The sequence below is a fragment of the Cupressus sempervirens genome, chromosome 10 (assembly GCF_028749045.1).
Source record: "Cupressus sempervirens isolate cs-2001-9-10 chromosome 10, ASM2874904v1, whole genome shotgun sequence".
Classification (NCBI taxonomy): domain Eukaryota; kingdom Viridiplantae; phylum Streptophyta; class Pinopsida; order Cupressales; family Cupressaceae; genus Cupressus; species Cupressus sempervirens.
In genome coordinates, this window is record NC_143127.1 from 143,659,883 (window position 1) to 143,673,991 (window position 14,109).

Below are 14,109 nucleotides of genomic sequence, written 5' to 3' on the forward strand. Positions count from 1 at the left end.
CAGATTACTAAGCATTATCAATTAGACTGTTACTTTCAACATGGCATTTTGACAAACACTTAGCAACATACAACAATAAATATGCAAAGTCTAGAACCTCTGTATTTGCTGATAAAATATTGATTTTTGCAATAGAATGTTTACATACAATTGCCTTATAGGTTGCAACAAATAGTTAGACTGGTATTTAACAATTACAATGCCTAAAATGAACAATATGATGGAAGGAACCTAGAAGTAGTGATCTGCAGAAGAAATGACAATGTCCCAACTTTTAACTGGCAAGAGTGGGCAAGAAAACTGAATGCAACAATGTTCATGCATTGTAGCAGCACTATTCACGTTATTGTAGCAAAAACACTATTCACGCATACTATAGCAAAGTCACTATTCACGAGCACTGTACCAGAAACACTATTCACGCGTACTGTAGCCTAAATACTATTCACATGCATTGTAGCAAAACATTATTCATGCACATTGTAGCAAAAACACTATTCACACTGTAGCAAAAATATTGTTCATGCACACTATAGCAAAATTATTATTCACGACAATGTAGCAAACACTATTCATGGTTGCATAACCTGAACTTTAGAGCTCTTAAATCATGTGTAAAATCACCAATAAATCCCACTGTGTTTCCTAAATGAAAACACCCAATAATCCTCCTGATTATGTCTTTCAACGATGAAGAGAATGCTAGCAAAGAGGGGTTTCATCCTCCAAGCTCAACAATTAGATTTCCCAGAAATCCAATAGCATAATAATAATATCATCCAAGCATGCCCTAACTCAGTCCAGCCAAGAGTATATAAAGTCCCCCAAGTAGTCGACTTCATTTGCGTAACCAATGTAGGATAAATGGGAAATACCTTTTTAAAATAACTTTATAATAAAGTGACTTAATTGATAAGTCTTTTAATTTAATTATCACTTTATAATAAAGTAAATTAACTTTGACATTAAAATTATATAAGAATCGAACTCATAATATCATGTATGATAGCTCGTTGGAAAGAGCTCAACTAAATATACCAAGCCAAACACCTAAAATTTCCATATCACTTAATTCCCATTGACTTACTAAAGTTAGTAACTCCTGAAAATATTGCCAAATGAGCTCCCTAACCACTCCATTAGCCTACCGAAGCTCTTGTCATAGGCTAATCTATTGACCCTGATAGTCACATTAAGTAGGGAACATTACAGTTCGCCCCCCTTGAAATTGCTTTCTCTCAAGCAATCTCAGTTCTATGTCATGAGCCCAAATTTAAGGATATATGCATATTTGAATAATATATTAGACAATGATCCTAATTATGAAAAATAATAAATAAATAATCATATTATGAAACCAAAGAAGATTATAATATTATCACATTTGAATATAAGCACTATAAATTGATTAATAATTAATCAATATAATTAATGGTATGATTGTTAATATAAAATGATAATATAAATATATATAAAAAATAATAATAAATATTTTAATATCTTAAATAACATAAATAATAATAACAATATATGATATCATATAATATAACTCTTATAAATTATATTATAAGTATCCTTATCATAAGCTATAAATACTTTTCAATTAAATATAATATGGCTCTTATAAATTATATTAATAGGCATTGATAACATAGATCTAATTAACATGCATAACTAAAGCATTATAACGCATTCAATAAACTATTGATAAAATATAAATTGGGACGTGTCCCCTTACTCAGCCGAAACTAGCGTTATTTAAGGGTGAGGGAGGACTTCGAAGGAGGGGAATAACACAGTCCATATCGGCATTGAATATAGGGAACAAAGGTAAATCGAGCAAGAAAGTGGAATCAACGTTCTGTAGTCATCAGAAATACAAGCAGGTCAAGTGTGGGAAGTGCAAGCATCGTCAGCCTTATAACAACGTGGAACACCCTCAAATCTCATTCACCGGAGAAGAATTCGGTTCTGTAAATGAATAAAGCACCATCAACATAAAACCCATGTGGAAGGAGAAACGAAAACATAAGACAAGTCCTAATACTGGCGAACATCAAGAATAACAAAATTGCATTGAAATCAATGCACTATGATTAAGGTGATTAAGGAAGAAGATCTGAGGCATCGAAGTCATATAAGCAACAACCAATCCACAGTCTGTTGTGCGGGAACAACCACATCAGACAGTACGTGAGGCTTGAATCATTCTTAATACAACAATCCAGTTCATTATTGATCATTAATCGATAGGAGAGAAATATTGAAGTCACAACTATTTATAGGAGAAGAACATTAAGTTGACTATAATAAGGGGAGTTTGGAAACTATAATTTATCACACCTACAAATTATCTAATATATACATATGTACATTATTTAAAGGTTGGATTTTATTATAGATAATTAAAATTTTCACATAGTTTCCAAATATAAAGTGAATATTGAAATCTTTAAACTGGAACCAAGAGCAACTTGAGGTATAGCTTAAAAAGGGTCATTACAATTGGTATCAGAGCCTAATCCTGCCATCCTGAAAATATAGTAAATGACAAGAGGAGCAAAGATGAATGAACAAATATCTAACGAACTTAGGAACATTACGGAACAAACAAATCAAACTCTAGCAGAGCAGATGGAGAATTCAAACAAAGCACTCCTTCAAGCATTGCAAAACATGGGAAATTCCATAAACAATCTAAGAAACAACAATGCTAGTGGAAGAGACATAAGTTCAAACCACTTAGAAAATAATGGAGCCTCATCATCTCGGGTGCCCAAACCCCCTTTCTTACCTCAGGAGGACCCCTCGATGGAAGGAGAGGGACGAACAACCAATAATGCCATTGAGAATGCGAGAGCTTATGCCAGTCTTGAACCAGAAATCAGAGAGCTAGTAACATTTAGAGAATTTTGTGAAGCCAACAGGCAAGAAACTCCCAGGAGAGGAAGAAGATTGCAAAATCAAGATCTTAAAAGCAAATTAAATAAAGTAACACTTCCAAATTTTGATGCATCGGAAAAGACCACTGCACATGCTTGGCTACAAAAATTGAACACTTATCTTACCCTTAGCCCAATGACAGAAGAGGATGCACTTCAATTTGCGATCCTTCACTTAGAAAGCACGACACATGATTGGTAGCATCATGGCCTTGTTACTCAAGGACACCAAAATATTACTTCTTATGAAGAATTCTCTCAAAAACTCATTAAAAGGTTTGATAGAAAGCACCCTCAAGAAGACTTTAGAAAGTTGACTCAAATCAAGCAACAAGGATCAGTCGAAGGTTATATAACCGAATTCCAAAAACTCTCAATCAGAGTTATAGGAGTAGATAATGACAGATTCACTTACTTGTTCGTGGAAGGATTAAAAGATTCACTAAGAGGGTTGGTTAGTGCTCTTAAACCAACATCTTTGGACGATGCCATTGAAACAGCTTTGAGATTAGAAATTTCATCATCAAGTTGTAGACCTTCAAACAACCATAGCAAACCATTCCACGGTACAAATGAAAAGCACAAGCAAGAAACCCCAAAAAGAAAATGTTTTCACTGTGGTGAGGACTTTGAAAAAGGTCACCTATGCTAAGATGAGAAAGCTCAAAAACAATGAGAAGACTTAAGAAGGAAGAATTTATGCTTCAAATGCAAGGAATCATGGGAACCAGGACATAAATGCGGGAAGAAAAGCCAAGTTCATAGAATAGAGGAAATACTCGACCCAGAATTAGAAGGAACATCACCGAAGAAGATGAGATATGATCAAGGGAACAGATGGAGCTTCGAGGAAGTGCAACCATAGTTAAAAATATGAAATTGTAAATTTTCCTAATTAATGATGTAAAGTTGATTATTTAAAAAAATAATTTAGGGATTTCAAGTAGCTTTCCTATGGAGTCTACAATCAAGGAAGGTTTATAAGACGCCTTATTATAGTACTAGTTAAGGGAAAGACTATATAGAAACCCTACTATATTTAACTTTCCTATGGGGTCTGCAATTAAGGGAGGTCTGTTAAGACACCTTATTGTAGTATCAGTTAAGGGAAAGACCATATTTAACTTTCCTATGGGGTCTGCAATTAAGGGAGGTCTGTTAAGACACCTTATTGTAGAATCAGTTAAGGGAAAGGCCATATTTAACTTTCCTATGGGGTCTGCAATTAAGGGAGGTCTGTTAAGACACCTTATTGTAGTATCAGTTAAGGGAAAGGCCATATTTAACTTTCCTATGGGGTCTGCAATTAAGGGAGGTCTGTTAAGACACCTTATTGTAGTATCAGTTAAGGGAAAGGCCATATTTAACTTTCCTATGGGGTCTGCAATTAAGGAAGGTCTGTTAAGACACCTTATTGTAGTATCAATTAAGGGAAAGACCATATTTAACTTTCCTATGGGGTCTGCAATTAAGGGAGGTCTGTTAAGACACCTTATTGTAGTATCAATTAAGGGAAAGACTATAAGGGCATCCATCCTTCCTATGGAGTCTACAATCAGGGAAGAGCTGCTATGATACCCTATTGCATTACTAGTTAAAGGGAAGATAGTAAGGGAATCCCACCACTTTCCTATGGAGTCTGCAATTAGGGGAGAACACCCTATTGTAGTACTAGTTAAGGGGAAGATAGTAAGGGCACCCTATCAACTTTCCTATGGAGTTTGCAATCAAGAGAGAGTGTTTAGGACACCCTATTGTAGTGCTAGTTAAGGGAAAGATAGTGATGACTACTTTTCACAAGAACCTTTCTAGCCAAACAAGCAATCCACTAAGTAGACCACCTTGTGTGGATGCCTAACACCCACCACCGGGGCCAAGGGGGCCAAAGTTCCGCTCTTGGGCTTAGTATGGAACTGGCTTGGATTAACTTATTATTATTATTCAAATTTCTTTGAAGCTTATATATGTTTATATACATGTACTGATGCTTATTTTGTGGTTGTAGGGTTCATAAGCCTAATGAAGAAGTATAGCCAGTGCGCATAATTAATTTTAGGATCTAATCAAGGTTATGTATGATGCGTCTACATCGTGTCTACTTCATGTCTTCATGCATCAATGTGTATGCTTCGTGTTTTCTTTGTGTCTTCATACATTCATATGTATACTTTGCATTCAAATATATACTACATGTGTGGCTCTTTATAGAATAGAATGAAGTAATATTATAAGTAAAAATTTGAATAGGATCTAGTAGTCAATTTTGTTATATAAGGTGAACAAATATGAAAACGATTATTGCTTGAGGACAAGCAAATTCAAGAGGGGCGGACTTGTCATGAGCCCAAATTTAAGGATATATGCATATTTGAATAATATATTAGATAATGATCTTAATTAAGAAAAATAATAAATAAATAATCATATTATGAAACCAAAGAAGATTATAATATTATCACATTTGAATATAAGCACTATAAATTGATTAATAATTAATCAATATAATTAATGGTATGATTGTTAATATAAAATGATAATATAAATATATATTTAAAAAAATAATAAATATTTTAATATCTTAAATAACATAAATAATAATAACAATATATGATATCATATAATATAACTCTTATAAATTATATTATAAGTATCCTTATCATAAGCTATAAATACTTTTCAATTAAATATAATATGGCTCTTATAAATTATTTTAATAGCCATTGATAACATAGATCTAGTTAACATGCATAACTAAAGCATTATAACGCATTCAATAAACTATTGATAAAATATAAATTGGGACGTGTCCCCTTACTCAGCCGAAACTAGCGTTATTTAAGGGTGAGGGAGGACTTCGAAGGAGGGGAATAACACAGTCCATATCGGCATTGAATATAGGGAACAAAGGTAAATCGAGCAAGAAAGTGGAATCAATGTTCTGCAGTCATCAGAATTACAAGCAGGTCAAGCGTGGGAAGTACAAGCATTGTCAGCCTTATAACGACGTGGAACACCCTCAAATCTCATTCATCGGAGAAGAAGAAATCGGTTCGGTAAATGAATAAAGCACCATCAACATAAAACCCACGTGGAAGGAGAAATGAAAACATAAGACAAGTCTTAATATCGACGAACATCAAGAATAACAAAATTGCATTGAAATCAATGCACTATGATTAAGGTGATTAAGGAAGAAGATCTGAGGCATCGAAGTCATACAAGCGACAACCAATCCGCAATCTACTGTGCGAGAACAACCACATCAGACAGTACGTGATGCCTGAATCATTCTTTTAATACAACAATCCAGTTCATTATTGATCATTAATCGATAGGAGAGAAATATTGAAGTCACAACTATTTATAGGAGAAGAACATTAAGTTGACTATAATAAGGGGAGTTTGGAAACTATAATTTATCACACCTACAAATTATCTAATATATACATATGTACATTATTTAAAGGTTGGATTTTATTATAGATAATTAAAATTTTCACATAGTTTCCAAATATAAAGTGAATATTGAAATCTTTAAACCGGAACCAAGAGCAATTTGAGGTATAGCTTAAAAAGGGTCATTACATTCTAGATGCTGCAATACCTGCTCTTTTTCCCAAGTAGCGTCGTCCTTTGGCATGTTTCTCCACTTAACCAAGTATTCCTTAACTACCCTATTCCTAAGAGTCCTCTCTCGAGTATATAGAATAGTTTTAGGGACCAACACAAGCTTCCCCTCCTCATCCAACGACGACAAATCTACAGAAGGCACTATTCATAGACCAATGGCTTTCTTAAGTCTTGACACATGAAACACATTATGTACTCGACTGCACTTTGGAAGCTCAATCTCATAGGCGACCTCACCCACTCTGCGAATCACTCTATAGGGGCCATAAAACCTAGGCTTGAGCTTCTCAGCTCTGCTTTTCTTGAGAGTTGATTGTCTGTATGGTTGTAGCCTCAAATAAACCATATCCCCTACCTCAAAACTATGCTCTACCTTGTGCTGATCAACATACAACTTTTGTTGATTCTGAGCCTATTGTATGTTCTCCTTGAGCACTCTCAAGATATCCTGACTATCGTGCAATAAGTCTTTAGCTTTGGGCACTTTGTTGTCCCCCATAACTAAATCAATGAAGCTAGGTGCTTCATAACCATGTACAGTGCCATGAAAGGAGTCATCTTGATGGACATTTGATACATGGTATTATAACATTACTCTCCCATATGCAACCGTTTGACCCAAGCTCTCTGTTGAGCACTCACATAGTTTCTCAAATATCCCTCCATCCATTTATTCACAATCTCTGTCTACCCATGTCTGTGGATGGTAACTAGTGCTGGGTGTAAGATCTGTACCACACAATTTAAACAATTCTTGCCAAAAAATACTCATAATTTACTATCCCAGTCACTGACTATGAATCTAGGCAGCCCATGTAATCTGAATATCTCTCTGAAGAAAGATCTGCCACTTGTGTTGTTGTGTAAGTGGATGGAATAGCAAAGAAGTGAGTGAATTTTGTCAAGTGGTCTACAACCACATAGGTGCAATCTCTCCTCGCACTTGTGGTAAACCAGTGATGAAGTCCATAGAAATGCTTTCCCACTTCCCATCCAAAATGGGCAAGGGTTGTAGTAAACCTGTAGGAAACATGTGCTCTCCCTTATTCTACTGACAAACAACACACTCCTTGACATACCTCTAAACATCATCCTTGAGCCCTCTCCATGAGAACCACTCTTGGATCTACTTGTAGGTCTTGAAGACCTCTGGATGCCTAACTATAGGTGCATCATGAAATGCCCTCAAAATCTCCTCTCTAAACTATGATGTAGGGATCAAATAAACCATGTCCTCAAATCTGATCAACCCATCCAACACTGCATACCTGTCATCTTGAATGGTGCTCGCAACTATTCCAAAAGCCTAATCATCTCCTGCATACTCCGTTGCAATCCAATCTCTTCAATCTGTTGAAACCTCTACCAAAGCACATAAGTGGGGTCTCCGAGATAAAGTATCAACCACCACATTTTTCTTACCTTTGACAAACTCTATGTCAAAGTCATAAGCTTGCAAATTGGTAACCCTTTTTTGCTGCTGGTCATTAAGATCACGCTAGCCCATGAAGTATTTAATACTATTGTGATCAGTCTTGATCACAAAACGCCCACCTACCAAATAAGATTGGAATTTGGCCAACGCATGCATTATGGCCAACATCTCCCTATCTTGGATAGAATAGCTCCTTTCAACTCCTCAAAGCTTCCTACTCTCAAAAGAAATGGGGTGTCTCTTCTGTATCAATACTACCCCTATCCCATCTCCTAAAGCATCACATTGAAGCTCAAATGGTTTCGTAAAATCAGGTAGAGCTAGAACTGGACAAGATGACATTACCTGTTTGAAGTGGCCAAAACATCTTTGTGCTACCTCTGTCCATGTGAAGGCCCCCTTCTTGGTGAGATTCATCAAAGGTGCAACAATTTGTGAGAATCCCCTAACAAACCTCTTGTAAAAACCACATAAACCAAAGAACCCCTTAAGTTGTGTGAGGTTTGTGGGAGTAGGCCAATCCATAATAGCTCGAATCTTTTTGGGATCAACTCGAACACCATCTGCACTAATGATATGCCCAAGGTAAAGAAGCTCGGTTATGCCAAACTCACATTTAGATTCCTTGGCATACAATGACTCTCTCTCTAGAGTAGATAACACCTCCTCTAGATGTTGTAAGTGCTCCTCCCAGGTCTTAGTGAAGACCAAGATGTCATCAAAGAAGACCAAGACAAATCTCCTCAATTACCTCCTGAATACTTGGTTCATACAACTCTGAAATGTAGTGGGTGCATTGGTTAGCCGAAATGGCATAACCATAAACTCAAAGTGGCCATAGTGACATCAAAAGGCTGTCTTCTCGATGTCTTCTGCTCTCATCCGAATCTAATGGTATTTGGATCATAAATCAATTTTGGTGAAGCATGCCCCATGTAGCTCATTAACCAGCTCATCAATCCTATGAATGAGATACCTCTTTTTAATTGTTTTCTTATTCAGTGCCTTATAATCGATGCACATGCGCATTGTCCCATCCTTCTTTACCAAAACTATTGCTAAAGAAAAAGGGCTTTTGCTAGGCCTAATGTGCCCCATCTCCAACAACTCCTTAATTGCCTTCTCTATCTCATCCTTGTGGTTCTTAGGATGACGATCAGGAGTAATCATAATTGGTTTGGCTCCTTCCTTGAGCTCAATAACATACTCTATCCCCTTGTGATGAGGAATCACATGTGGAATCTCGCCAAAAACTTTAGTGTGTCTGTCAAGTATCTCCTGGATATCTGGTGGATGACTCTTCCCCTGTGGCTCTCATGAAGCTGGCATAGTGAAACATTATGTTGCCCACTCTATGTCATTATGCCAAAAAAGTCATTGCATGCTCCTCAGGGAGACTACCCTGCAACTACCATCTGAAAGTCCTCTGAGTACAACAGTTTTGCCCTCATGCTGGAATCTCATCTCCAATTTTGCTAGGTTGAGTGTGAACTCAACTAGTGATGCCATCCATGTCATGTCGAGGATGATACATAGTCTTCCATGACTACCACATAGAACTCTTCCTCCAACTCATAGCCATCTTTAAACTTGATGTGAAGATTAGATATCTTCTAAGTGCATAATAATTTGTCGCCATTAGCTACCATGACTCTAAACCCAACATGCTCCTCTATCTGTAAACCTCTCGTAGCTACCAACCGTGCATCAATGAAGTTATATGTAGCCTTAGTGTCAATGAGAGAAATCACTTTCTACCCTTGGATAGTACCCCTGACCTTAAATGTGATCACCTTTTGAGCCCCTGTCAATTGTGCCAATGACCTATCATCCTTAGGAATGCCATTCACCTCTGGAGGGCTACTCTCCTTTGAATCAGAGTGTTGTTCCCCCCCAACTGTGACTCCTCTGCTGAAAAATACTCCATTTAATTTGTCTTAGCCTTGACAGGGCACTTATGAGATAAATCTCAAGGTTCTCTGCAATGAAAACATAACTTCTTCCTCCTTAACTCATTCAGGGTGTCATTGTCCAACTTATTATCCCTTTTTGGCTGAGCATCCTTGTGAAAAGATCTTTGTCCTTTTCCTTATCCTTCTTCAGATGTGAATTCCTATGCTGAAATCTGCTCCTAAAAGAAGGTGCTAAGTCACAAACCTTCTTGGTGGCCTCCTGAAATGTAGCTGGGTCATGCCCCTTGACCCAACCTCTCAAGGGATCTGAGAGTCCATCCATAAATAGCACTATTAATCCCTGCTCTGAAATATTTGTAACTGACACAACTAACCTCTGAAATTCACTGATGTATGTCTCAACTAATCCCCACTGCTTGAGCTATGCCAACTCTTAAATTGTAGCTCAGGATCTTTGGTATCAAATCTTTCTATGAGTCTCTTAGTGAACTCCTCATAAGATGTGATCTGATTATGCCCCATGGTTACCATGCCATGGTACCACCACTCATGCGCTGGACCATTCAAATGAATAGTTGCATACTTGATAGCCTCCTCCCCAGACATTAGATTTAGCTAGAAGTATGTATCTACCTCCACCTAGTCCTGTATTCCTATCATCTTGGTCACCCATACTACTATCTTTTTCAAAGAATATCTCCTCTGTGTCTATATGACTGGATTCTATGTCCACCTGCACAGATGAACTAGAGTGCTTGCTCTGTGAGTCCGAAAATTTGTTGTCTTGCTCTGGTATGACATAAGTAAATGGCCTCTGTTGCATGCTCAAACATACATTCTTAACCTGTTTTATTTCTGACTTTAGTGTTTTGACATTTCGTCAAACACTTTTCCCTCTATCCGATTGTTCCAAATTCCCTGTAAGGCTTCCACAGGATAGTAGGACTTAAAGCTCTGATACCATTGTAGTAACACCCCTTTTTTTGTTTTTTGAGGAGACTTGCATATTACTAAGTATTATCAATTATAGTCTTACTTTCAACATGGCATTTTGAGGAACACTTGGCAACATACAACAATAACTATGCAAAGTCTAGAACCTTCGTATTTGTTGATAAAATATTGATTTTTGCAATAGAATGTTTACATACAATTGCCTTATAGGCTGCATCAAATATTCAGACTAGTATTTAATAATTACAATGCCTTAAATGAACAGTATGATGGAAGGAACCTAGAAGTAGTGATCTGCAGAAGAAATGATAGCGTCCCAACTTTTAACCAGCAAGAGTGGGCAAGAAAACTCAATGCAACACTGTTCATGCACTGTAGCAGCACTATTCACAACACTGTAGCAAAAACACTATTCATGTGCACTGTAGCAAAAACACTATTCATGCGCATTGTAGCAAAATCACCATTCACGGGCATTGTAGCAAAAATACTATTCACGTGCATTGTAGCAAAATTACTATTCACGGCCACTACAACAAACACTATTCATGGTTGTATAACCTGAACTTCAAAGCTCTTAAATCATGTGTAAAATCACCAATAAATCCCACTGTGCTTCCTGAATGAAAATACCCAATAATCCTCCCAACTTTGTCTTTCAACAACGAAGAGAATGCTAGCAAAGAGGGGTTTCATCCTCCAAGCTCAATAATTAAATTTCCCACAAATCCAATAGCATAATAATAATATCATCCAAGCATGCCCCAACTCATTCCAGCCAAGAGAATATAAAGTCCCCCAAGAAGTCTACTTCATTTGCATAAGCAATGTGGGATAAATGGGAAATACCTTTTTGAAATAACTTTGTAATAAAGTGACTTTATAATCAACCATATCCTTAGAGTTGGTTTTTCTCTAAGATGTCAACATACTTTTTGTTCCAAGCCTCTTCCAACCTAAAACTTAAGCAAAACCATACACATACCTATTCTAATAAAGAATGGGCATGCATTCTAAATAGAGAAGGTACAAATTCTAAAAGTTGGCATTTATCTAATTAAAATTTGATACACATTTCTTTTTAGAATGTATACATGTTCTTAATTTATGAACTCTTCTGAATTTAATTTGATCGGTTGTGAAGTTGGACTCTTCATTTCCAGTCATATTCCCTTTTTTTTTTTTTCTCTTCTCCTTCAGCTACAAGTTCTATGTTAATGTGAGAAAATAGCTTTTTGAAATAGGGAGAATAAAAAGTATTTATTGATGTTAATAATAAGAGATGAATACTTTGCCTTTCCTACAGATGTTAACAAAATGTTGAACCACGTAAGGTGAAAGTTATAATGTTTTAGTTTTTACTTTGTTTAATATTGGTGCATGTTTTTATTGTTCATTTATCCGTCATATTTAAACAACATTTGTATTTGTATCTTCAATTTTCAAAAGAATTATTGGGGTTGCAGGCCTATTGGAGCAGTTGTCTACAATGTTGAAGAATCAGATAAGAGTGATAGTTTAAAGATAAGTCTTCGTAGTGTTAGCTCTGAAGACACAACAAAAATTTCTCAGGTACATGTCAAATTAGCTAGGTTATCATGTATATTTAAAAAGGAAATAATTTTTTATAATATATGTGATTTCAAATAGATTAATTATTATTCTAGAACCATAAGTGCAAGAATAATTTAGAAATTGGTTTCAAAGCCCTATTAGCCATAATTCACAAATGCAGCTCAATGAACTCTCATTTAATGTCATCAATTTACTGTAATACATAGTATTTCTTCCTAATAATTGGCTCAATCCTTTCAAAATAAAGACATCAAAAAGTGTATTCATAAGCATGAGAACTATGACAACATTTTTTAAACAAGCATCATTGTGTTTCTATGCAGCTTTATGGAGGTGGTGGACATAAGAATGCAAGCTCATTTATGATAAATAGGGAAGAATTTGAGAAATGGAAATTGTAAATTTATGCATTAAGGTTCTTGTACGTTTTAAATGTTAAAGTTTTTCACAAATTTAATGTAATTTAATTCAAAATTATTCTAATAATAATATACTTTTTATTCTTATAACTTTAATATTATGTCTTGAAAGTTTGAATTGTATTTTAGAGGAGTCATCTACATTTCATTCAAATATGTTTGGAGCAACAAAACCTGAGGTTGATTTTATGATAGTTGTTTGTGGAACTAGATTCATTTATTAATATCATATAGTGTTTTGTTTGGTTGATATGCATAGATAACAAATATATAATCTCTATATACAGTTTGTTGGTTTCTAGCACTCTCTCTTGAATCCACATTGTTTGGTGATGGATTATTGATCTGTAATCTTTGGTAACATTCATTGTTTCCCTCTTGTAAAGGATTTTTTTATTGTTGCTAATACTTTTGCTAAGGAACATGATTTGGTATTGAGCAATCTATGGGTGTGGGGTGATCACTCTCTTTCGACCAAACCTTGGACAATCTCCTTTAACCCTCTTACAAAACTACTAAGTGTATGTTCAATGTGGATTTGTCTCCCTAATCTCGCCTACATTCCTGGTAGAACTCTTGTTTTGAGGCCATTGACAACTCTATTGGTAATTTAGTAAAGCTAGATGAGGCTATAATTGTGGTGGACCTCTATGCCTTTACTTTCTTGGTTAACATTGATATCTCAACATCTTTTCTAAGGGAAATGGTTCTCATGATTAGGGATAGGCCATGGACCTAATTGTTGGATTATAGGAGTTTAAGCAATGATTCTTTATTGGTCATATGGTTATTGATTATCCACTCTCACATCATAAAGGTGCTACCACTTGGTGGAAGGGTGCAAATGATGCTCATTTGATTGTCCTGGCCTCTGACTCTTCCACTGATGTGTATTTACAACTTGATGATGTCTCCCTCAAGCATAGTGCTCCTTATTTTGCCTCCTCTGACTCGATGGATTTGACTCCACCTCTTGTTGATACAACCCCCTTTGGTGATATGAACCCTTCTTTGATTGTTGATGCTATTGATTTCATAGAGATGACCAGGTTCAACTTTGTCAACACTTTCTTCCAAGTGATATTGAATCTCTCTTTGAGGGTTCCTCCACCCTCTCTTTGTGGTGGGGACCCTTCTAGAAATGTTGCCTAAATAGTCATCAGTCTACCAAAGAAATATAATTCTATTGCCATTCATTCTCTTCCCCATGATGTGAGTGACTTGTCTACCCACTCTTGATG

General features: G+C 36.0%; 1 protein-coding gene across 3 annotated transcripts in view; it reads left to right on the forward strand.

The window, feature by feature from the left end:
• The window catches only part of LOC149532991 (DHHA1 domain protein), a 122,755-nt gene extending 109,764 nt beyond the window's left edge, over positions 1 to 12,991 (forward strand). For 2 of the 3 annotated variants that reach the window (XR_016357282.1, XM_089805440.1), the window contains exons 6-7: positions 12,341 to 12,446; positions 12,773 to 12,991. Coding sequence is in view for 1 of the 3 variants with exons in the window: in XM_089805440.1 (XP_089661566.1) it covers positions 12,341 to 12,446; positions 12,773 to 12,850 (184 nt within the window). In the remaining 2 variants the exon portion in view is untranslated. Of the gene's footprint in view, positions 1 to 12,180; positions 12,209 to 12,340; positions 12,447 to 12,772 lie in introns of all 3 variants that reach the window. The other variant, XR_016357283.1, reaches the window with a different exon arrangement.
• Positions 12,992 to 14,109: the final 1,118 nt, after the last annotated feature.